Source organism: Temnothorax longispinosus, chromosome 2 (genome assembly GCF_030848805.1).
Source record: "Temnothorax longispinosus isolate EJ_2023e chromosome 2, Tlon_JGU_v1, whole genome shotgun sequence".
Classification (NCBI taxonomy): domain Eukaryota; kingdom Metazoa; phylum Arthropoda; class Insecta; order Hymenoptera; family Formicidae; genus Temnothorax; species Temnothorax longispinosus.
In genome coordinates, this window is record NC_092359.1 from 24,059,834 (window position 1) to 24,085,943 (window position 26,110).

At 34.2% G+C, this 26,110-nt stretch overlaps 1 protein-coding gene across 14 annotated transcripts in view; it reads right to left on the minus strand.

Moving 5' to 3' along the window:
* Nucleotides 1-26,110, minus strand: part of LOC139808331 (uncharacterized) — a 36,596-nt gene that overhangs the window by 4,170 nt on the left and 6,316 nt on the right. For 2 of the 14 annotated variants that reach the window (XR_011730840.1, XM_071770186.1), the window contains exons 12-34: nucleotides 24,172-25,626; nucleotides 23,833-23,994; nucleotides 23,318-23,444; nucleotides 22,966-23,180; nucleotides 22,715-22,839; nucleotides 19,992-20,675; nucleotides 17,398-17,533; nucleotides 16,940-17,043; nucleotides 16,061-16,715; nucleotides 15,619-15,798; nucleotides 15,185-15,394; nucleotides 14,747-15,031; nucleotides 14,099-14,575; nucleotides 13,701-13,888; nucleotides 12,233-12,376; nucleotides 11,016-11,358; nucleotides 10,531-10,718; nucleotides 2,866-10,348; nucleotides 2,324-2,764; nucleotides 1,721-1,991; nucleotides 1,388-1,614; nucleotides 881-1,098; nucleotides 179-547 (exon numbers count right to left, since the gene is read on the minus strand). Coding sequence is in view for 13 of the 14 variants with exons in the window: in XM_071770186.1 (XP_071626287.1) it covers nucleotides 179-547; nucleotides 881-1,098; nucleotides 1,388-1,614; nucleotides 1,721-1,991; nucleotides 2,324-2,764; nucleotides 2,866-10,348; nucleotides 10,531-10,718; nucleotides 11,016-11,358; nucleotides 12,233-12,376; nucleotides 13,701-13,888; nucleotides 14,099-14,575; nucleotides 14,747-15,031; nucleotides 15,185-15,394; nucleotides 15,619-15,798; nucleotides 16,061-16,715; nucleotides 16,940-17,043; nucleotides 17,398-17,533; nucleotides 19,992-20,675; nucleotides 22,715-22,839; nucleotides 22,966-23,180; nucleotides 23,318-23,444; nucleotides 23,833-23,994; nucleotides 24,172-25,626 (14,687 nt within the window). In the remaining variant the exon portion in view is untranslated. The remainder of the gene's footprint in view (nucleotides 1-178; nucleotides 548-880; nucleotides 1,099-1,387; nucleotides 1,615-1,720; nucleotides 1,992-2,323; nucleotides 2,765-2,865; nucleotides 10,349-10,530; nucleotides 10,719-11,015; nucleotides 11,359-12,232; nucleotides 12,377-13,700; nucleotides 13,889-14,098; nucleotides 14,576-14,746; nucleotides 15,032-15,184; nucleotides 15,395-15,618; nucleotides 15,799-16,060; nucleotides 16,716-16,939; nucleotides 17,044-17,397; nucleotides 17,534-19,991; nucleotides 20,676-22,714; nucleotides 22,840-22,965; nucleotides 23,181-23,317; nucleotides 23,445-23,832; nucleotides 23,995-24,171; nucleotides 25,627-26,110) is intronic. The other 12 variants (XM_071770192.1, XM_071770191.1, XM_071770190.1 and 9 more) reach the window with 12 other exon arrangements.

The following is a 26,110-nucleotide window of genomic DNA, read 5'->3' on the forward strand; positions in this document are numbered from 1 at the left end:
CGTTAAAATTTTGATGTTTATTAAATATTAGAGAAATCAATATTCACATAAATTCATGCATGACCTAATACAAAACCGTATTTTTGATCCAAGCAATAAATTATATAAATAATTGAATTATTCACATAAACTTTCTAAATAATTATTAAGCAATATTAAACATGAAAAAATCATTTACCTCGGTAATTTCTCTATCAGTGGGTTTCTTAAATTTGGTTGCAGGTTGGATTATTCCCATCGACCACGTTTTATATCTCACACCTTTCCAAATCTTCGCAGGTGGTTGAGACTCGATAGAATCACCGATTTCTTCATTAATCGAATGTTTCTTTGACCGTTTTTCTTCATTTTCTGCACTTTCGACATTCTCCAACATTTCAGTTTTCACTTTGATTTCTGTCGTTGATTCATTACCGATCTCTATATTCTCAAGTCTCTCCATCTGCTGCTGTTGCTGTTTTATGGGGAATTTCTTCAGACTCTTCAGGTCATCTTCTAACATTTTTGCTTCTGTTTTATGACATAGATGATCTACTATCGTCGCAGCCTGTAAAATAACAAAAAAATTTAATATATATTCTTTTTCATATGAAATATTTTTTCTAAATATCAATATCATTGCTAAATATCATAATATAATGCGCCATTAATAATATTATTAACATATTTATTATATTTAAAATTTATATGCGTATGAAATTTATATACGCTATAAATTAAATTGTAAAATAACTTAAAATTCTTACTAACTTTTTTATTTATAATTTATTTAGGATGATTTATTGTAAAATAAAACTATTTACATTAAAATACTTTTTCATTTTTCCTATAACATAGAATATTGTATAGATAATATAAAAAGGTATTTCTCTCGGTTTACCTTATCCTGAGTATTGGACGGTGTTCGATGAATGAGAGCAAATTGCATATAGCAAGCCGCTGAGCAAAAGCAAAGTTCATCGCCTGGTTCAGCTTCTTCTTTGCTTAAGAATGGCAGATCTGATGCTTTCTTTCGAATCAAACTATTAAGAATCACAACATCACAATGACGACAGAACTTCGCTGCACCGTTCAGAATGCTTTGTATATCGATTGGAGCTGGAAATAAATCAATATGTTAAAAAATTATGTTTTGATTTTACATATTTAATTAAAAAGTTTCTAATTTTTATCTGTTTATTTTATTTTATTTAAGATATTCTATTTAAGATATATATAATGATATTTAAGATATTCTATTTAAGATATATATAATGTCTTATAACTTTTTTCTTCACATAATTTATAATTTTTTCTTTTTTCTTGTACAACAGATTTGTATCAACATTATATAAATGTCATCATAAACATCTTTTATTGAGAGATAAGCATTCTATCAATTACGTACTACCCTCTTTGCCGTCCTTTCCTTTCGTCCTGTACAGCCCTAGTTTCTGACTGGGAGGAGTAGTAGTGCGTTCGACTATTTGATAACTAGCAGGTGGTGTTATGTTCAGAATATTAGCAAGATCTTTAAGTACACCCATTATATCATCGGCAGCCTGACTATTTAAAGTTAAAGTCACGGTGACATTTCCGCTTTCTCGTAAAGGAATCGGAGGAGACTTGCCAAGCCTGAAGAATTATATAGTATCATAAAGAAATAATATCTCATATAATAATAAATAAAAATATATACATGATGTGCTAAATAATAATAAATAAAAATAAATATACGTACTTGGACACTCCAAAATTCTCCTTGTCTTGTTTAGCTGCATCTTTTAAGTAAGTAGGCTTCAGTTTAATTGGAATCGGCGAAATCAGAGGTATAACGGGTGATACACGTTTCAACCATTCCGCCTCCTCATCGGATTCTTCCTCGATCAATCGCAGTCCGGGGAAACGGTGCATAAATTCTGGTATAATACATTCAGGCGAGGACGAACTCACGATGGTATCAGGAGAGTCCATATCGCGATTTGTCGTCATATTCTCTTTCTTATCATCAGCTACAAAAGAACATTTTTGTTTGATATTTCTATATATAAGGAGAGATTTTAAGTACTATATTACTTCTCTTATAAATGTATATAGAGCAATATATTTATATTATTATTCTATTTGTTTTATATATTTTTTTTATTTTACTAATATTATTTTTCTTCTATTCTTCTTTCCCTTCTATTCCTCTATTCTTATTCTTATTTTTATTGTTATTTCTCTTTTTTCGACTTATATAAACTTCTTATAATTAATATTAAATTTGCTTAGAATTTTATAATTACATTAAATTATTATTATTAAAAGATATAAATATGTAACATAATAAATAATTGCTCACTATCATCCAATTTCAAAGGCGGAAATTCCTGATCATAAAATCCTCTCTGCGTAGTCGGGGGTTGTTGGGGTGGCAAAGGGTCTAGTTCTCCAAATGGCTGTGTATTATAGTGATCAGAAATTCCAGGTAAACTGGCTGCTCCATAATTTCCAAGCAAATCACCAATTCTAGCGTTATAATCTTTTTGACTTCCAATTTTAACAAGATCTCCGCAACCAAAAATCGGACACACTCCGTAATTACGACTCAGATGGGGTTCTAAAACCGCCATCGGCTGAAGTTGCCGTAACTGAGTCATTAAATTATCCACAAATGTGTCATAATCCTCATCAAGGCGCGAAACTTTACGGGACCGTTTTTTTTGAGGTGCAGTTACTGCATCTTTTCCCTGGCTCTGCTTTCTCTTCTGTTGATACTGTCTCCTCTTCAACTTCTTAAGATCTAAAGTATTCCAGATGCAATTGTTACAATTTAATTTTATATAAGACATAACGAAAAGTTAATATATTAAAAATATATATCTATATATATATGTTACTTACCAGTTTTATCATCCATTGCGCCGTCCATGAGTTCCTCTTTGGTAGTAAGAAAGTCTTTGGTATCCGTCTGCAACTGACTGGCTGACGTGCCAGCAGTGGACAAAACATCCTCAAGACCGATTTCCTTTTTCACCTCGACTAAAGGCACTGTGTTGGAACCCGATGGGGCAGCGGACCCGATAACGGTCTGTGGTGGAACCGCAACGGCCCCGTGATTATGAGGCACTTGTTGTTGAACAGATTGTTGCTGAACGGAAGCAGCCGAAGAAGGAGGAACTTGTTGCTGTACCACTGGTACAACAACACCAGTTGGCTTGTGCGCCACTGCGGTTTGATTTTGGGATTGTTGGATTTGAGTTTGTGGCCCAGATACGTTACTAGAGTTACTGGTCGATAGTTGGACACTCTTCGAGGCTATTCCCGAGGTTACCAATGGCTTATTTTGTAAACCAACCTTCGAAATGGAAACAGCAACACGTTGTTGAGTCTGAGGCCCTTCGCTGATGCCAGTTCCCAGTTTGTTTTGACTTCCAGAAGTCTCTTGTTGATTCATAGAAATATTCGGAGACGTTTTTGTCGTTGTTATTGTTGAAGAAACTGGCTGTTGACTTGATATAGAATTTCCTGAAGAACTTGCTGAAGAAGTAGGAATTGACTTTGTTGTTTGTTGCTTTAAGCTTTCAGTTTGTGCTCTTTGTGTCGTAATCGCACTAGACGATGAAAGAGGAGGTTTAGCAGATTCTTCTTTAGTTGGTGAACTTTGAACCTTTAAGGGTGTCACTGAATGCGACAAAAAGGAAGTTTCCCTCGCAAGAACTTGTTTATTTATTACTGGCTTCGGTGTTGGGGTGTCATTCAGTAACTGAGGAAGCAAAGAAGGTGACGTAGGAAGTACGACTGGCCGAGCCAGTTGTGCTTCCAGCGAAGGAACTATCGGCAGACTGGGCCCTTGCGACGATCCTGAAGTTGTGGCACATGCTGTATTTTGCAATAATTGTTTTAGCAACACATTTTGGGATTCCTCTGATCTTAAAGAATTAGAGGAACTTTTGCTGGAATCTATCTCTTTCTTTTCTTGGATTTTAGACTCTTCAGGATCCTTTTTCACTTTCACCGTAGATTGATTTTCAAGATTATTATTGTCCATTGGTAGAAGACCAGATTTATACTGATTCTGATTTGAGGTCAAAAGGGGACTTGGAGCTTGCGATAAAGTCGATTGAAGAATACTAGTACTTGAAACTCCACTAGAAGTTGCCAAAGGTGGCACAATAGTCCTAACACATTGCATTGAGCTGGTTACGGCTGAGCTAGTATTTACCAGTACTCGAGGTGTGGAACATCCTGAACTGACTTGGAGGATCGCCTGAAAATTCTGCGAGCGTTGTATTGAAGTCGATGGCAAAACAGAACTTAAATGATTAGCAGACTGGGTTGATACTGTGTTGCTTCGACCATGACCAGCAACTGAAGGTTTCAAGGAAGTAGTTCCAGCCAGCATAGCATTCAACATGGCGTTTGAAGTAACAGGAATGGAGGTTGTAATGGCTCTAGAAGTAACTATACCCGAAGAAGTACTTGAAAGATTAGAAACCGTAGTAGTCTGACAAGTTGTTGCTGAAGAAGTCACTCTGAAGATCTGCTCACTATTACCAATCTTCGAAACTGTAGTAATAACTCCGCTACATTCTTTTAATTCTTTTTTCTCTTTCGTGGTCAATTCTGAATCTTTTGAAGGTTGAGGGCGACCTTGATCTATTCTTGTCAAAGTCGAAACACCACTCTGAACATTATTATTATTATTATTATTGTTGTTGTTATTATTATTATTATTAAATAAATTCAATGTCGACAAAGGGTTAGAAGTAGACAAAACGCTTCCAGATTTCACTGAAGAAACCATGGTGACCACTCCAGTTTGACTCACTGTTGTCTGATTACTTTGCCCGATAGATGATAACAGTGTCCTCAATTGATGGGATACGTTGACCACATTGGAAGTCAATTCTGTTGGTTTCGAGAGTGGCGATAAATGAGGAACTGTTGTCGTGTTTTGCAATTGCGCTACGGTACTAGCTACCAAAGTGGAAGCTTGGCTCGTCGGTGAAGAACTCTTTTTCACTTCAGAATTTTGACTTTTTATTTCATTTTTAGCTTCAGTTGAAGAAACTTGATCATTTTCGAGATTATCTTGCTCTAAATCCATCAACGAATCTTGAAGGATATTTAAAGGCAATGTATCCAACGGAGTTGGCATCTGATAAATGAGACTTGATTTTAGCTCGCTACTGTTTGCCATTTCTGGTTTTGACGAAATAATATTATGCAACATATCTAAAATATCATCAGAAGATTCCTCCATTAAAGTTTTTTCTTCATTCAAACAATGCTGAAGAAATGGTTTAGAATTCTCCATTCCGGTACAAAGTTCTTCCTGACGATTCTTTTCATTTGAAAATGTATTTTTGTCATTATTAGTCTCTTCAATGTTCTTCTGAATTTCTCCTGATTTATTCGTTGCTTTTTGCGTATCAGAATCTGGAGACGTCTGTTCTTTATCATTCTCCACCGGTTCAGTGTCGTTTTCCAAGATGTTGACAAGCGATAGATCATCGGTAACGGGTGACATCCTTTTCAGAATCGTCGTTGGAGTATCATTCTTATTTCCAACATTTTCTGCAGGATTGTGAATGGCTTCTAACATGCTCTCCAGTTCGTCTGTAGTATTTAACGGATCAGTTTTCTTCTCTTCAATTGACCCTGAAAAAGTATTTGATGATGTATCCGAAGAATCGCTTTCATCTTTGATTTTGTCCAGGATCTTTTTCTCCTCCTTCTTCTTCACTTCGCCTTCCAGATTTTCTGTTAATTTCTCCTTACTCTTTGAAGTAATATCCTTTTTTGATAGGTCCGGAATCGACATTTTCGGAGTAGAAAGCGTCACAGAAGTTGGTTGTACACTTAATATTAACTTCGTAGAATTATTCAAAGATTCCGTTGTATTTATCGTACTCGAAAAGGTTGTCAAAGGCTTATCTGAGAATAATATTTTCGGCATTTCATTGGCAGAGATGATTTTCGGGTTCAATTTTTCTTGCTGAGAATTGGAGATATTTTCCAAAACGGTTTGACTAAGCTTCGCGGCAATCTTTGCATCCGCCACAATACTTGCCATCGCTGACAATGTGACACCTCTTTGATTGCTAAAAGAGCTCGAGGAAACTTCCTTCAAGTCAAACTGATCTGTTATTTTAGCTTCTGTCACAGTTGGTTGAATTGAGACTTGATTCAGTTGAGAACTGGAACTAATAGAAACTGAACTGGAAGTCGAGTTTGAAGAAATTGTATTTATTAAGGAAACCGCCGATTTTGAGACTGTTATATTAATATTTGTTGGTACGGTTGAGACTGATATTTTGGTATAAGATTTATCTGAAAAAATAAAGTTTGTAGGACTTTTGTTTTGTTTTGAAAATCTAGTTTGATCATCTGACGAACCTTCATTAGATGTATTTTCCTTGGGAGCATCAGTTTGTATGTTATCAGTTTTTTCAATCTCTTCGTCGCAAGAACCCTTAGAAAGATTGTCTTCAGGAGATTTCGTCGTAGGATCAATGATAACCACTTCAGATTCACTTACTAAAGATACCATAAGTTCTTGATCAGGAGACTGATCCAAATAAGGACCTGGAGAAGGATCAACTCGAAGTTCTTCTTCATCTGGAGATTCTGGAGTATCAGTTACAGCGACTAGCTTCTTTCCAGACTGCAAGGTCCTCACTATATCGAGTCTAAGACCTTTTTTATTCCTTGAATGAGACGGAGCTAGATCTTCGTCACTTAAAATCGGTTCTTCTGATTGTGATTCAGAATTATCGATTTCTAAAATCTGCACTAAATCGTGACCTTGACCAGCATCGTTCACTAAAGCGTGACAAAGAGAATCGTTACTATCAGCAGAGAGATCCACCACCATTCCAGGTTCAAAGAGAACATATTCTTCCTGCATATCACCTTCTAAAGTTCCTGAAATAACATCAACCAGCTCCGAGTCGCCAAACTGCTCAATCACAGTGATATCGTCACTATCTCGTTGAGCTGTGGAACTCAAAGTCACCTCGGTATTGACTATAGTTTTATCATCATCATAATCTGTCGTATCTGGAAGATGTTCCAGCTTTTCTCCAGGACTTTCCAAAGTTAGAGATCCATTATCTAAAGTTGAAGAAGTTAAAGAAGAGCTCTGAACAGCTGATTTCACCTCCAAAGTTGTTGGTGAAGCCTGTGGCGGCGTATGCGAATCGTCGTCGAAATCATTGTAATCAGCACAGACCAGCGAGCTGATTCTGGTGGTTTTCCGATTCGTAGAAGTATTTGCTTTCTCTTCCAATGACTGTTCTTTTTTCGCCTGGGACGTTTCCGATCCTTTACCACCCTTACTGCTTTCTGCCTTGCTCGACCACATCGGCGATCCACCCCTTAAGCCCAACTTGAACCATCCAAACCGTCCAAAATTAGGAAAATGTATTGGCTTTGTCGATTTATTGAGGCTTTCCCCATTTTTAGTAGAATTTTCTGATAAAAAAATATGTTCTTGAGAAACTTGTTGACAATCCTGCTCCTGATTACCTGGTGAGCCGCCCCTCAATCCTAATTTAAAATATCCGGGCTTTCCAAAATCAAGAAAAGGAATTGGATTTAAGGAATTATTGGAGTTTCCTCCACCTCTAGGAAGATTATCTGATAAAGAACTTTGTTCTTGAGAAACTTGCTGAGAAATTTGCTGAGAAACTTGTTGTTGATCATTTGAAGTTGCAGTTAAATTAGCATTTTGTTGGACAAAATTATGAGGTGTGTGGGGTGTTCTTGGAGTTCCAGGGTTTTCCACACTCTGAGGTCTGTCTGGCATAGCCGGGCTATTTCCGGTAGACTGTCTTCGCTGCATCTGCATAGGAGATCCGGCTACCATAGGACTTCTAGGCATCATAGGAGAGCTAGGTGGTTGATTGGTTGTCGAGGAATGATGATGATTACCATGAAGCATTGGTGAAATCCTGTTCATTGGACTGGGAGGTTGTGAAGTCGGATTCAACTGTTGTTGAAGCATCGGAGAACCCATTGTTGTCTGTTGCACCATGGGTGAACTTGGAGGTTGGCCATAACCTTGTTGAAGTTGCTGATGAAGTTGCGGACTGGGGGAGTTTGATGGTTGAGACACCATCGGCGAATTGGGCGGTTTTTGTTGCTGTTGTTGCATTTGCAAGAATTGCCGTTGCTGTTGTTGTTGTTGTTGTAGGATATGCTGTCGTTGCTGAGCCATTTGGAGTGATCTTGTGCCAATAGAATTCTGTCCTTCCTGAGAAATACCCTGAGAAACACCTTCATGTTGTTGATGAAGAATTTGTTGACGTTGCTGAACCATTTGAAGTGATCTTTGAGCAATAGAAGCCTGTCCTTCTTGAGAAATAACTTCATGTTGCTGTTGGTGGAGAATCTGTTGTCGTTGAGCCAATTGCAAAGATCTTTGAGCAATAGTATTTTGTCCTTCTTGAGAAACAGATTGAGAAACACCTTCATGTTGTTGCTGTAAAATTTGTGGTCGTTGTTGAGCCAGTTGCAATGATCTTTGAGTAATAGCGCATTGTCCGTCTTGAGAAACATCTTCATGTTGGTGCTGTTGTTGAAGAATTTGCTGTTGACGCTGTTGAGCTATTTGTAAATTTCTTTGAGCAACAGTATTTTGTCCATCTTGAGAAATATTTTCATGTTGCTGATGTTGGTGAAGGATTTGTTGACGATGTTGTGCCATTTGTAATGTTCTTTGAACAACATTTTGTCCAATTTCTTGAGAAATATTTTGTGAAACACTTTCATGCTGCTGTCGCTGCGCAATTTGCAGATGCCTTTGAACAGTAATATTTTGCCCATCCTGAGAATTACCTTCCTGTTGTTGCTGAAGTATCTGCTGCCGTTGCTGAATCATTTGCAGCGTTCTAGGACCGATAGAATTTTGTCCTTCTTGAGAAATACTCTGAGAAACAATTTCATGTTGTTGCTGGAGAATTTGTTGGTGCTGTTGGAGAATTTGTTGTCGTTGCTGCGCCATCTGCAAATTTCTTTGAGCCGCAACAACATTATGATTTTCTTGAGAAATAATATCATTCTGCTGCTGCTGCTGAAGAATTTGTTGTCGTTGTTGTGAAACTATTTGCAACGATCTTTGATTAATAGAATTCTGTCCTTCCTGAGAAACACCTTCAGGCTGTTGTTGAAGAATTTGTTGCGGTTGCTGAAGAATTTGCTGTCTTTGCTGAGTCATTTGCAACGATCTTTGAGTAACAATATTTTGTCCATCTTGAGAAATGCCTTCTTGTTGTTGTTGTTGTTGCTGCTGCTGCTGGATAATGTGTTGTCGAGCCGTTTGCAAATTTCTTTGAGTAACAACATTCTGTCCTTCTTGAGAAACATCAGTCTGTTGTTGCTGCTGAAGAATCTGTCTTTGTTGAACCATTTGCAAATTTCTTTGAGTAATAACATTCTGCCCATCCGGAGAAATATCATTCTGTTGTTGTTGCTGGAGAATTTGTTGCCGAGAAACACCTTCATGTTGCTGTTGCTGAAAAACTTGCTGCCGCTGCAATGTCCCCCGAACGACAGTACCTTGTCCTTGATCTTGAGCGACACCTTCATGCTGTTGCTGAATAATCTGCTGTCTCTGCAATAACTGCTGATGCTGTTGTTGATTCAGCAATTGTTGTTGTCCTGACTGCGGATTATAAACGACCCCTCTCCTCTGCGTCCCTTCTGGTGGCCTGACAAACCTTTGAGGTAAACTATGAACTCTCACACCCTGATCAACCATCAATTGTTGCTGATTTCGCGTTTCCGCTGTAAAGGCACCAGGAGAAGTTGCTAATCTTCCGCCAATAATGGCTCTGTGTTGTGGCGAGGTCATTCGCGTAGTGTTGGGATTGCACAGACCCGGAGAAGGCATTGGCCCAGGACTGAAGGGACTTTCGTCACCTTGAGAATGAGGAGTGCCAATTCTTGGCGATTGTTGCTGAACATTATGAGGTGACATTGTACCTGGATTAGTTGATTGAGGGTTGCCTGGACTATGTTGAAGTAGCGGTGTACCTGGACTATGTTGAACAATTGATGGAGTTGCTGGTGAATGTTGAATCATACTAGGACCAGGACTTTGAGAGACCAATGCCGCTGGAGAATGCATCGGAGAATGTTGAGAAGGTGACATCAACGGAGAACAGGGTTCGTTTGGTTGGGGTTGAGTCTGTCGTTGTTGTTGTTGTTTGTTATTATACTCCTGGAGCAATATGCCGTGTTGACGATGTTGCTTACGCGAAGTATCTAAATGTTTCTGAAGAGCGGCTTGCTCGACAGAAACTCGTTGCAGTTCAGCGGCGTCGTTCTCTGTCAGTTCGTGACCAGATTTACGAAGTTGACGTTGTTTACTATTGAGAGACTGGAAAGAAATGAGATAAAAAAAAACATGAAAAATGCGAAAATCCAGGACAAATTAGAATTAAAAAATTAAAATTAAGATTAAAGCTTATTATTGTAAAATGTAAAAATATTTTAGTAAGCATTATTATAATATCTAAGTAGTTTTAGTTAATAGTGTGATATTAATTTATTTATATTTACCTTTCTTATTTTACGAAGTTTTTGGACCTCTCCCTCATAATATTTCAATTGTTGCAATAATATCTGCTGCTGACTATTGAGCCATTGTTCATAATGCATCTGCGTTTGCCGATCTTGCTCATTAACTATATTTTCTGGTGGAGTAGGTGGTGCTGGTTTTTGAGAAATGTTGAACATAGCCACTCTTGCTAAATTAATAGAAATAAATAAAGTTAAGTTAATATAAAATAAACTAAAACTATTGTAATGTTTAAAATTATCTATTATTCAGACAAAATTTATCGTCGAGAACAAGCCTAATAAAACTTTAATCAATTTTAATAAAAATTAATAAACACTACGTGTAACTTATTTTGTGACTTGATTTACTTTTTATCTTAACTGATTATCTCTTTTTATTTTAATAAATTAATTCAGCTTAATAAATTATTCTCGACTATTAAATAACCATCCAACTAAAAAACATGTAATAGAAGACTACTAACGTTCAGGCGGGGTTTGTGTTGCAATCGGCTGTCTCGACCCCACTTGCGCCGCTGCTAGTTTTGTCGTCCCTTCAGCAGCTACACCACTTTGTTGCCAGTTAGTGTTAGGTGCAGAAGGTGATCTCGCCGTACAAGGTGGTCTTATCACGGGCACCATACCCTGAGGAGGTGATGTAGTGCCCAAAACATCAGCTTTAAGTTTTTCAAAATCGCTGTCGCTCAAAAGACTCCCTCCGGTGACATTTTCGGTCTGTTGTTGCTGTTGCTGCTGTTTTTCTTGTTCCCGTTTCTCCTGCTCTAACAGCTCCTCCAGCAGTAATGGCTGCTCCTGTGAACACGACTGCTGACAGTCAAGGTCGATTTTTGGTACAAGAAGTGCTACTTTGAAGGTCTAAAGGTTAAAATTGCGATTGCATTAAGATTGAATATTAAGTTGTAAAATCATAACTAAAATTATAACTACACATGTAAATAGTTTAAGTGCAGTGTGTGTGCGTGCGCGCGTGTGCGTATGCAAGAAAAAATAAACGTAGATAAAATATGTAGATAAAATGTATTGCAAATTAATCTATATTTATATATCTCCATTAATAATCTTCCTTTTCTCTATCTCTGTTATAAATATATAAAAAACGAAAAAAGAAAAATTTGTAGTCTAAATTGATAATATACACAAATATACATGCAAAACAATTTCAACATTGATGCGTTAATCATAAAAAAGCGATATTCTAGATCACATTGCTTTAATGAAGAATTAATTAAGCAAAATTTAGTAAAATACAGGATTTTGTCAAAATTAATAAAATTAATTTTCGTGCAATATGGATGCAAACGTTTAAAAATGCATATAAAAAAAGGGTGCAAAAAGATGCAAATGTTAGTGACTTTTTCTTTACTTTTATAATAAGACATAAGTAAGTTTTTCTCAGATAACTTTATGGTTTATTTGAGCTTTCAATATTTATCTTTATTAATATATATTATATTCTATAATAAATAAATAAATTAATTACAAATAAACAAATGTTTTGTCTATATTAGTTAATTTATTATTCTATTTAGAACATACCATATCGTATAATAGATAACTGTTTATTTTTTAATTATACTCTAAAATACGTAAAAAAATTCTGCGGAAGTTATATATAAAATGAGGATTTATTTATTCTTGTATTAACGTCGTTGTATTGTAAAATGCCCCGAATCTCGCTTACCTGCAGAAGCAAAGGTCTCCGGTGAGGGTGCAGCACCACGGGTCCCATTGGTGGACCCGCCACCGGTACCTGGTGCCCCGTCATATGAACTGAGGGCCGTGTCATACCTCGCCCACCACCACCACCACCCGGACATAGTCCCATCTAGACACATGCACCAACACCAAATGCATATTGCAAACTTGCACACCCAGGCCAAAAACACCAGTCAGTTTTCTTACCACACCTTCCCATTGCCACTTAAACATTTTCCACATTTATTTTGATCTTATTTATCATTATTTTTTATTTATATTAACATAATTAATATATGACAAAAATAATATAAAACAAATTTTTATCAAAATAAATAAATTTAAAAAATAAGAAAAAATTCTTTTATCATGATTTTAAGAATGTTCATCTCAAAAACAATAATTTATAAAACTTTAAATCGATAGGTTCTAAGTATTGCAGATGTTTCTCCAATTGTTATTATTAATATATATTAGTAATTGTAACGTCTCAACACACACAATACACGCACACAGAAAATGTTTTTGGCATAGAAAGTGTTAAATCTATTATTTAGCTACGCCTACAATCACAGCAAATTTTTCAAGTCTTAGTTTCGTTTCATCAAATTATTCTAAATAAAACAAGATTTTATTTTAAATTTGTTATTGTTTGAGTATAATTCAATGAATATATATTAATTTAGTAATGTATTTAAGCTTCTTTCTATTTTTTACTAAATAATTTCCTCATAATTAATTACTGCAATTATTAAAATTATTTTATAAAACACTCCCACATTTAGAAGTAACTTTCATGTAAATATGCTTTGTAAAATAAGATTACAAAAAATATTAACATATATTTCTAAAAATATTTGTTATCTTAAAATTGCAGCTTAGCAAATTATGTAAAATTACTTCTATTTAATACTGCATAGCCGCGCAAAATATTTTTGAAATAAATTCAGCAGATGTGTACGAAACTGACTGACACATATATTATACATGCAATCATGAGATGTTTTATTAATTATATATTATAAAATGCTAACAAACCATATGATGTAATTAATTATTTATTATCAATAATTTTTTTAGTAAAGTATTGGCATAATAACGCGTTATTAAAATGACCAATGTTTTGTTTCTTTTATTTACAAATTTTTGCAAATTTCCTATAAAAATCTTTATTTTTTCTATACACACACACGCACACGCATACACACACGCATACGCACACACATACACACGAACACAGAGTATAGCATTTAATTTTATGACCTAAATTATCTGTTATATGGATTATTATCAAAAATTTTTTTAACAAGAGCATTATCTTGTATATTTAATTTTATCTTTTTAGTCTCTTTACTTTATAAATCCACTAACTTGATTCTCTCGCAATTACATGAAAAAATTAAATATCAAACGATGTATAAATTTTCAGATTAAATATAAACATCGACACTCACTTGTATCGGTCCAGGATATGGCGGTGGTGGTCCCGGGTAAGGGGGTGGTGGTGGTGGCGGCGGTGGCGGTGGCGGCGGCGGAGCCAACGGCATCCGGGGACTAATTATATGATTTACAGCAACTACTCTGCCCGGCATATTTGGCACCCCCGCCGCAACTCGCATGCCTAGCCGTTGTTGTTGCGAGACTATAATAAAAATATATATTATACATATTAAATGTCAAAATTTAAAGACTTACATACACAAAACACAACATAATATAAATATTAGACCGAAGATAAAAATATTGTAACTAATTCGAGATTTTTGTAAAATATAACTTTTTACGCAAAAAAATCTAATATTTTAACTCCAAAATAAACAAATAATATTGTTACGAGTTTTTTAAAATTTACCTTGTATATGCGCCTGCGAAAGTCTCTGCGGATGTCCAGGAAAACTCGGTGGATAACTCACAGTTACCGTATTTGTGGAAGTCACCACACCAACCGCTCCATCCGGTGAAAGCAACCTTGTTCCTGGTGGTATCGGTCGGCCCATCGCTGCCGCCTGTTGCACTTGCTGATGCATCTGCTGTTGCACTACTTGCGCCTGCATTGCCTGCGATGTCGCTTGCGGCGATGTCATTGTCGGCACGTTAGAATTTTCTGTCAAACTCGTGCTCGTTGAGCAGGAATCAGCAATTTCAGAAGATGAACTAGTCAATTCTGGCTTCTGATCTTCGTCCCTGGTTTCCTTTTTTTGCTTATCGTCTTTGGAATCAACTTCGACTTGGTCGAGTTCCAGATCAAAAATGGTCTTCTTCCCACCCGCGATCGTGTCCAGTTCAGGATCCGCATATTCCAGAATGTTGAAGTCCGCTCCCATTTCAGCTTTAAGAATAACAAATTTTTAGTTTTAAATTTTGTTAATCTATATAAACAAATTCACTCTTAACTCTTTTTTTTAAGATTAATTTATATAGGCTGATTTTCCGTTTAATTATATTTTTTAAATTCAATTCTTCATATTCTTTCTTGTGCAACACACATATACACACTTACCGAGCAGTTCGTCATCATCATCTGCTAGATCTCCCAATATTGCACTGACTCCCTCAACTTCGACTATCGGACCGGCTCCTTCCTGTTCCAGCTTTTCCAATTCAGCTGTCACATTGTCGGGGATCTCGGATGCTTCTGAAGTAGCCACTCCCGCGGTCTCACTCATCGTCGTGGGAATGAGTGGTGCTCGGACCATCCCTGGAGCTGTGCTCAACACGCGAATACCTTGGTTTAAATTGTCCTGTCCCGTTCGCGCGATGCGTTGATTCTGTGCCTGATTCACATCTAAACAAAGATTTTTCTCATTTTTTTAAATCTTTCATCTATAGACTTTCATATTTGTGTAATATCAAACTCCTCTCACATTTCAGATTACAATTTATGTAAAATGCTAAAAAACATCTTTGATGAATGTTTCTGAAGATTTTTTAAATTTACCTGTAAATCTCTGTTGTTGCAAAATGTCATAAGGTTCAGAAATGGCATTTCTTACTGCTGGCAATCGTGTTTGAAGGCTTTGAGTTGCCTGGAAATGCTGCTGAGCAGCTATATTGGTAGCTACTTGGGGCCTATTCTGCAGTAGTGTCCTGGTACGATGGTCAATCGGATTCTGAATATTTCCAGCTACAGGATGTCGCGAGTTTATTCCTGAATTCATACATTACATGTAGAAACTTCACGTAAAAATCAAAGATTTCACATTAAAAATAAAAGTGACAATATAATAAACTGATTTTATGAGAATATTTAAATGTTATATAAATGTTATATGTATAGAAATAAATATTGTACAGCAAAAGATATTTGTTATAAAATAGAAGTATAAATTAATATTTATATATTAAAAATTAACAAAAATATTGCGTGCATACCAATGGAATTTCTTATTAAGACGTTTGGTTGAGTGGGTATTCTGGGCCTAATGATGCCTGGCGGAAGTGGATGTCTAAAAGTACCTTCACTAGAGTTGTTTTGTACTTGAGAATGTTGCTGAAGTTGCACATGACCCGCTTCAAACTGTTGCTGGTTGTTCTCCGTATTATTTTGTCCATCTGAGTTGTGAATGTAATTGAAAAGTTCGAAAATGTGATTTTAATTAAATTTTAGTTTAATTAAGTTTCAGAGAATATGTGACTCATATTTATTATAATTATTAGTAATTAATATAGTTACAGTAATTAAATTCATATTTATTATAATCATTAGCTTACATCGATTTGCCAACATCTATTGTTATAGCAACATTGATAAATTGCGAGTTTATTCTAATTATTCTAATCTAATACTAATATAAAATTATAGAATAAAATGTACCTTGAACCCAGTTGGCGCCGACTCCTTCAATCTTCTTACTAAACTGTTGTCTTTGCAGTAAGTCCCTCAACTGTCTATTAACTTCCGGTTGCTGTCCGAAGGCTACCTCTTGTTCCTGAGGTGTTCGAGGAGTCTCAGAACCTCTGGGCGATGGATAGCCAGATGCGGCAGGGATGGATGTAGGAGTGACAGGTGGCTGGCTGTAAGGATCAGGAGTTCGCGATGTTGCAGGAGGAGCAGGAGGAGGGGGAGGCGGAGGAGGAGGAGGAGGAAGAGGAGGAGGAGGAGCATAAACAGGGGGTCGCGGAGGATTAAACACGGGGGTACGGGGTGTACCTGGTGTCTGGGGTGACGAATAGGGGGATGCAGGAGTTGAAACATTGCCTTCGAAGCGCTGGAAATGTGACTCTTGAGAAGGTTGAGAAGAGGCAGGGGACTGTGGAAAATCATGAGGTGACTGGGGTGCCTGCAGTGAGAAGGGAGACGGTGGTTGAGGAAAGCCCGGACGTATCGGCCGGCAAGGAACTTGCGTAGGCAGACGTACCATAGTTTGATGATGGGGTGACTGAGGTGTGAGACTACGAGGAGTCTTAAGTGAAGGCGTAGCGAAGGTACTTCGGGAAGGAGAAGCTAAGGAAGTCAATTGACTTGTATCCTGCAAAAAAATTTTTAAATTGATTTAGAGACTGAGGTTACATCATTTTATTTTGTATATTATTTTTTATTTTTCGATTTTTTAAAGCAATTTGTGAATATATGGACAATTTAAATTTCGCATAATTTGCATGTAACATACGCGACAAATAATTTTATTCAAATATTATATATATATATATATATATAACCTCAATATAAAAAGATTAAATTAAATAGACTTACTTGCGCCGTGGAAACTTGTAACTGTGCCGTTAATGCGGGTGCAGTATCACTAATTAATTGAGGTACATTTTCTTCGTTCATTTGTCTATGTACTTTGGCAATTGCTTTTAACAGAAAAGAAATATATTATTATTGCAATTTATGTTATATTAATATATATAGTTCTTTCTTTACTCGTGTTAAACAAAACTATATGAGTTTAATAATTTTTTATTGTATTCTGCTCTCAACAAAATTTTTAATGTTCATATGTTATTTACGTGGGAATAATTCATAAAATAAAATGTTGTGTTTTTAATTATATAATAAAACTGTAAAAATCTTTTCTTTATTTTACTCTCCTTTAATTTTTCAATAATACTTTTCTGAAATTTTTATTAAATAAACGCTAAACACAAAAAAAAATGACAGAATAATGCTCCAAATTGCTATAGTAGAATTTAATTTAGTAAATGTACCATGTACGCGTTGCTCATGGATGACCTGCTGCTGTAATTGTGCTTGTTGTTGACGCAAGGCTTGCAGTTGTTTCCATTGTCTTTCCTGCTCAGCTTCTCTGGTAGATCGATCTCTGTTTGATAGTCTGTCTTGTTCCTGTTGAAGACCAGTAATATATAAATTTTTAAGCTATTCTTTAAAAAAGGTCATTACATTTAATGTAATTCTTTTTTAAAATTTGTTTTATTAGTTACATTTACTGGTAGTTGTATCAGTGAACAATTACAATACAAAAAATTAGATTTACTATTAAAATTAATTTTATTATTTTTATAAAATTTTTATTATATTTGACTATATTGTAATATTTGTGTATTATCAAACTTATAATTATTTTGTTAGTAAGTATTAATCTTATTCGTAAATCTAACAAAAAATTTAATAAATATATACCCAAAATTTATAAAAATATTTTTACAATTACATTCATATGCGATATAAATTGTTATCAAGAAATCAATTCTAAAATGTAATGACCTTTTTCTTATAAAGCACAGTTAAATATAAAGCACTAATTACAATCAGCCAATAAAAAGTATTCATATACGTAATATCGGCCAAAAATTTGAAAAAAATATTCAAGGAAAACTAGGAACAAAATATTAACTTTCGTATATCTGTGCGTTAGTTTTACGATATAAAAAATAAATATAATTTCAAACTTTTGGCCATACCTTGTATAAACATCTTTTTAAAAGTAACAACAATAATACAACTAAATTAATAATGATTAGCAAGATGCTGTAAATCTCATATATGTGCAAACACACTGGAAATAATTATAACCAGCCACCATATATTAATTTAAAGAGATTAATTTATAATATTAGTACATTTATACATATACGCGCGCGTATTACTTAGTTCACTTAAAGAAAACTTTAATCACAGTCAAAAACACAAAACACCAAAAACATCACAATCTCGTCGAAGAATAATGCGACGATTCCACATTCATGCATATTAAAATTTGAATTCCAGTAATTTTACATAACAAAATACAATTATAATAAAATGTATATTATGTATACATATAGGATATACCAGATCTAACACACTATTTGCTGATACTAAATTTCTAAGGTCATTAAAAAAATGAAAATTTTAATCCATAATCCATAATGAGCTGTAATAGTTCAATAAGTTTTTATTTTAGAATAACAATTTTTAAATGGAAAATATTTAAAGTTTGCATATTCAAATGTATGGTACATCGTACAATAGTAAAGACACGCTTACAATTAGATATAAATATAATTTATTGAGATCGATATTTATTAGAATGACATAAAAGATATCATTCAGCAATGACTGGCCTCAGTTTTGACAATTTGATGCACTTCGCATTCTAACATCATTATTCGATAATATTTATACTGTCAGTATGCATAACAGATTAATTACTTTTAAATAACAACTTTTTCTATTTAAAAATTTTTATAATTTCGATATTTTAATATTAAAATTTTAATCTCTAAGTAACCTAAAAAATTTACCATTAGAAGATGCGGTAAATCTAAAATGCCCTCTCGGAATATATGTGTCTAAACATGACAATAGGTATATTTAAAAATACATCATCTACAGTAGTTCTAAAAAAAACCTAAGAATCTACAAGAGCTCGTTCCTTCTATTAAAAAAAAGAAAATAAAATTCCTGTCTATTTGTTTAATAAATTTTCATATTACCTACTCCTATTTCATTGTTTCTTCGAGTTATAATTGACTTGCTATATCTACTTGTTTGTTGTATCTTTCATAGTATAATTCAGCTTTAAAACAGATAAAAAAAAAGAAATCTTAATTTTATGAAATTATAATTATATTCGTATTAATTATTTAATTATTGAAAGAAGGAAAAATCTGAAAAAAATGTAAAGTAATAAAATTAGTACTAAGCTACTGCATAACCGTTACAGAGCAGTATACTATAATATACTAATTTATCAATCATCCACAACAACAATAAAAAATCATAAGCAATGTCAATGGATTCAAAGGATAAGAAATGAATAATGATTCATGAATTAGGATCGATAAGGATAAAAATAACAGGATTCGTTAAAAGATTATGCTACTATTCTTAAACATGCTATTGGAATATTTTTGAATTATAAAAGAAATATATGTAAGTATATACTACCAAAATACTCTCTATTATAACAGCGATTTGACAAAAATGTTCAGCATTCTGTATTTAAAAAAATATTTCATATTTAAATAAATATAATTTAAATAAATTCAAGTATATAAAAAAATAAAAATAACAAAATGCATAATTATTAAAAATTTAATTTCAAAATTAAATAGATATGTAAATAAATTTAACTCTTTATAGGGAAAATATTGACAATGATGCTAAACAAAAGTAACAATGTGATTTTAATATGAACCACAGCCCTATAATATTTCATAAAGCATGAAACACGCATTTAAGGAGTAAAATCTTCGTTTACAATATTTTAAATAAAATACATATACATGTATACAGGGGGAACACTAAGTCTTGATCAGATGCAAAGAGAAAGGCAAGAAAACACTACGGAGGCTCTCACCATGATGTTATTCGGGTGGTGGTGGTGATGGTGGTGGTGGTGATGGTTCTGTACGGGAGGCACAGTGTGAACAATTGCAGTGGGTGGTGTTGGCGGAGGTGGGGGGTCGTAGTGCTCCTGGCTGAGGGACGGAAGGGTGCGCATGATCTCGGACGGAGTGAGCACTCGGATCTGATGCTGATCTATGCTATTACTCCCGCCGCTGTTAATGACAATCGGAGGTGGACGTTGCTGGAGGGGTTGCTGCCCTTCACCCGAATTATTGCAATGAGAAAAAGAAGAGGAAGAAGACGTAGAAGAAGACAAAGAGAACGAAGAAGCCGGTGTTGTGCAAGATTGCAAGGTGGACGACTGTAGGTTTCTAGGAGCCTCAGGGGAGAGGGAGGGGCTGAGCGGGGTTCCCTGCACCCCACACACCTCCTGATGTTGATTGTTGCCAGTTGATGTCATTCCAGTGGTCATCAACATTCCTGATTGCTTCTCAATGGGCCTCAGACCTACTCCCTGCTGTTGCTGTTGCTGCTGCTGCTGAGCCGTCATAGCGGCAGGTTTGGTGATGATGGTAGTCATGGCGGTGGTAGTAGTAGTAGTGGTGTTGATATTGATGGTGGTGGTATTGGTGGTGGTTATATTGGTAGTGATGATAGTGTTGGTGGTGCTTGGTGGTGGTGTCTCCTTGGAGAGCTGTCGGATCAACACCGGGCGGTTCGCAGTCACACGATGTGATATACACATGAGGATATCTCGCATAAAGCAATCTTATATAAGAGCATATTTTACAACACTGCTCCATTTTCAAATTATATCACGCAGATAAATTTACATATATTCTTTACAAAATAAATAATATTAAATTTTTATATTTTTATGAAGGATATAAATTTCAAAAAATTGTTAGTTTTACAAGCAAAAGTTCTTGCATCTTCTGAGCAACATCCGAACAAGCCAAAAAAAAAATACAAAAGAAAAAAAAAATTATTTTGTATATAAAAATTAAATAAGTATTGTATAATACTCTATAGGGTTCTTTCTTATTATTCCTCATATCTCATTTTTTCTTCTTACATCTTAAAGCATTATTAATTTCGTTCCATTTTTCCAGATATATCTAAAATTTTCTGATATACCTACATTTAAATAGTATCAAAATAACAGCTTTATGAGAAACACCTTACATGTAAAAATGGTATAATGGGCCCGAACGAGGCGAGATAAGAATAAGTCGCACAGGTCGCACTCAACACGAAATTTCGATTATTAACATATATTAGACTGTTTTCGTATTTACGAAACACATAGAAGCAAGGTATATATGAATTTTCTGGACTTCATGAATTTATGGATCTACGAACTCATGAATTTACAAGGATTCTTAATGGATTCTTATTGGATGTATCTAAATACTATGTTGTACCGATTGTGGTTTTAAATATTATACACATCTAAGTCTAATTTATAAAACAGAGACAAAAGTGGGTAACAGGGTTCATTCATCTACACACTTACGAATCGATAGATTTATAGATTATAAATTCGTAAATTGATTATTTGTAGATCCACATCTAAACACATGCAGATCTATAAATTGGATTTATATAGCTCTCAGATGTACATATATATATATATATATATATATATATATATATATATATATATATATATATCAGATTTTTATCAAATTGTGCCAGATTTTAAGTAGAAAATTTTTTTTTTAACTTTTGGATAAAGCTTTTATGAACATATATTCATATAACATTCTTTTTCTTATTTCTATTCATAATACAAACTGGCATATTTTGATCGTTAAAATTTGAGACACTGTATAATAATATTCTTCTTTTTCTTAGAACTTTGTATATACTTGCAAATATTTTTATAAATATTTCTATTCTTAATTTTTACATGTAGGATACATGTTTTTACATGTAAGATTTAAAAGTCCCTCTTCACCTCATTTGAGCCCACTATATAGAAACCTGTTCACGTTCAATTCTACCTATCTTCGAGCGTGAGTGGGACCTATTTGTATTGTTAATAGCTTACAATATTTTTTATTGTCGAAACTAGATACGAATAAAAAATTTACAACTTGAAATATTTTCTATTATGAAAAATGTAATAACAAATTTTTCTTCCTTATAAAATTTATCTTTTCATTTTTTGAGTTTTTTGAGAAATGCAATTACTTCTAATATTGTAAACAATGGATTTCATCATCCTACATTGATTATTCTATCTCAGCTATTCACCTATAATAAAATTTACATTTCTAATGGAATTAATGCAGAAATGTGGAGCAAAATCCACTGTTCATCTTTAAAACAAAAATTATTTTAATTACATATTTAATTTTAATCATTTTTAAATATTATTTTATCTTTTTGAATCTACAGCCAAAATAAACAATTCGGATATAATTAAGATTTTATGAAAGATAGATTTTATTTTGTTTAACCATTAATGCTGGTAAAAACCCAGAAGTTCACAATATGAACGTAATTTACGACATACAGAATTGTCGAGCTGTTAGTCTCACTTGAGTGTTAGCACAAGACACGCTCGAGGACAAAAACCCCAATAAAAGAACGTCTAGAAATATTGGTTATTCTAATGAATTATCGCGCTTTTTCAGCCATAAATTCTGACTAAAGAATTAACGCATGAAAACAAATGCGATAATCAAAATATTTTTCTTGTTTCTGCAATATATATACATCAATTACCTGTTGTGCCTTTTTCAAGCGAGCTGCGGTTCGATTTTCTCGAGCTTGATTTAAATATGGACTTCTCTTATCGGTTGGAAGTGCTCGCCATTTCTTCAGAATTTGCTTGCATCTCTCGGCCCACACTACAGAAAGTAAAAATATTCATTAAAATATTATAAATCATATAATCTTAAAATTTAATTTCAACTTTTGGCAGAATCAATAGAAGATGAAAGACATTCGAAATAATTAAAGAAATATACTCTTACCCGGATATTCAGTTTTCCATTCAGGATGATTCATATTAGCATAGAGAACTGAGGCTGTTGTTGCTGCCTTGCCCAATGCTTCGTCGGCTTCCAGCTTCTGATTGCTTCTTTGGTTGTATGAAATGGTAGCATTGCCTGCTGGAGCGTTTCCCTCGTCTTCTGGATTCACCCATGGACTAGGTGGCTCCGAAAATGCCGGACTAAACTGTGGACTACTAAAAAATTAAAAAAAATAGTTTAAATTTACAAAAATTAAAATTGATATCAAAGTACACATACATTACATATATGATATAGTTTTTTTCACATCAATTTAATTTTGATATTATTTTTAAAATATATTTATTCTTACTTGCTGTATTCGGAGTGATATGGTGAAGGCGGTGGGAAACTCATTGGGGAATTTAAGTTTGATTGACCAACCGAGGGTAGAGCACCAGGTATTTGAGGTCTCGCCAGAGGCATTGCTGTTTGAATACCTATAAAGCAATTGATTTAAATAAGATAAAACATATAAAATATATAAGAATTATAAGAAATAAAAAATAATCTACTTATAATATTTTTTATAAACAGTGAATATATAATTCAAGTTATTCTTATTCTAGTATTCAGAAAACAACAAAACTGATGTCAAGATGTCTGAACTTGAATACTCGAATATTATTAAAATATATTTTTTAATGTATTTTAGAATCACCTTATTGTATGTCATTTAATAAATAACTTAATTTCAATTCTCTTCCATTTTCCTCTAATAATTATTGTAATTTTGTCGTTATTTTTATTCAAATTCTAATTTATGTTGTAGGTTATTTATATAACTTTAATCACTGTTTTATTATTGATATAATTGGTATGCATTACCGGGATGGGGAGAGGGTGATACTAGAGGGGTAGTAGACGATGAGGGATGCGAAGTCTGAGCTTGAACAGAAAACACTGATGATTCCTGAGACTCCTGAGATTCATCGGTCAGAACGCCTTTAAATATTTCCTCGATGTCTTTACTATCCATATTAGGTAATCCTTTAAAAAAAAAAAAAAAAAAGAATTATAATATTCAATTTTATACTTGTGTTTAGTTGACTATATTCTAATGTTCTACTGAGATAATATCAAAATGTTAATAAAATAATATATTGTATTATTTCTAATATTCACTGTTTATGACATAACATTTAATGTTTACTTGGAAGTGCTTACCAGTATCTCTGACCATCGACTCCAAATTAAAATGTGGACTGAGAATATCTGTCAATTCATCTTTACTTCCACCTTGTGCATCATCCAACTCGTCCAATGCTTCGCTCGCTTTCGCTAACTCCTCATCGTTTTCGTTCATTATTGTATTCACTAGATCGCTATCCAACAAATCTCCGGAAATTGGTAAAATATCTCCGAGTGCTTCAGTATCACTCCCGTCATCTTCCACGATTTCTTCTCTTTTGATTTGCTCAGGAGCAATCTTTCCGTCTTCTTTTTCTTGTTTAGCTTTGACTTGTTCCATTACCTTCAATTCATCTTGAGATAACTGAATTGTATTGGCATTTTCAGGAACTTTGTGTTCTTCCTCGGATTCGCTGCTGCTCTCAAGATCTTTCTCCTTTGTTGTATCCATTAAATCTTTACCAAAAAACGCTTCTTGCATGTAGATAGGAAAACATTCCGCCAGTTTCGTTTTTGGCTTTCTTCTCTGAGGTTTTCTTCGAGGTTTATCGTCTCCCATTCCTACGATTGAAGATTCCCCAGATTTCTCAGCATCTCCTTCTTCTTCTTTGTCCTTCCTGGTTCTCAATCTTACAATAAATCCTCCAATTCCTAATTTTTGCAAATTTCTTTGACGTTTTCTTCGCAAAACAGGAAGTCCATTTTCCGAAGTGCAAATGCTGAAGCCTTCAGGAGCAGGCTGGTTCCATACCATACCTTCTTTCAATACTGTTTCTGGTTCATCTTTGACATCTATCAATTCTAATTTGTTATTTTCCTCTAAAGAATTGTCTAAACTTCCTCCAGCAATGACAGATTCAATAGTCGCCATGATATCTGCTTCTTTATCCACCATCTGAGGCTGTTTTCTTTTCTTTTTTCTTGTTTGCTGATGTTCGGCGGTTAATGATTTAATATGATTCATCCCAGCTTCGGAAAGATATACTCCTTCCACCAAATATTGTTGTGAGGAAGCTTTAAATAATTCTGTACTTCGATTTTGAGGTGGAGAAGACGACCGAGCAAACTTCGAAGAAGGTTTAGAAAGAAGATGAGGAGGGGGAACATCTCTAGGACGACAGAGAAGACAAACGTAACCTTCCGCAGCGCAGCGTTCGGCCTCAGCTTCGCTTTTAATCAAATCACAACCGCAGTGAAGCCATCTTTCACACTGTACGCATTGAATGATGAGATCACCCTCCTGATAAGCTTCTTGGCAAGCTACACAAGCGGTATGAGATGCGCAGAGTCCACACTGGGTGTAACTTTTTTGCCAAGATGAATTGAAACCGGGATCGTTGGAGCCACAAGTCTGACATTGTGCACACCATTTGCATTTCCAGGTACCATGCGGCACATAATCCAAGGGGGGGTCCATACAATAAATGTGATAGCTGATATCGCAGTCGTCGCAAAGGATCAAACGAGCTTCGTCATTTCGTTCACCACAGCCTTAGAAACAAAATATTTTATTAAAACTAGAATGCCCAATAGAATTATTTCGATTCATTTAAGATTTTTTTAGATTATATAACGCTACAAAACAAATAATAAAAATCAATAAAATTATCTGTGACAAGATATTCCATAATTGTATTAAATTTTAAGTTGTCATTGCTGAGCATCTTAATAAGTTATATACTAATACGTTTAGAATCAATCAATAATATGTATATTATTTCTATTTTCAATATAATATTAGATAATAATATTATAATAAATCTCACTTTAATAATAGACTATATCAAATAAAATAGAAGACTAATACAGATTGATACAAATTATCAATAAAATGTAAAATATTATATTTCAACTTTAGCTAACTTATACTGTTTTAATTTTTAATTATTAATATAATAGTTTTGATTTATCAATATATAATTACGCATTTTTTGTAAATTTAAATCAAAATTTGTAAAGAACTTCAATAACGTTT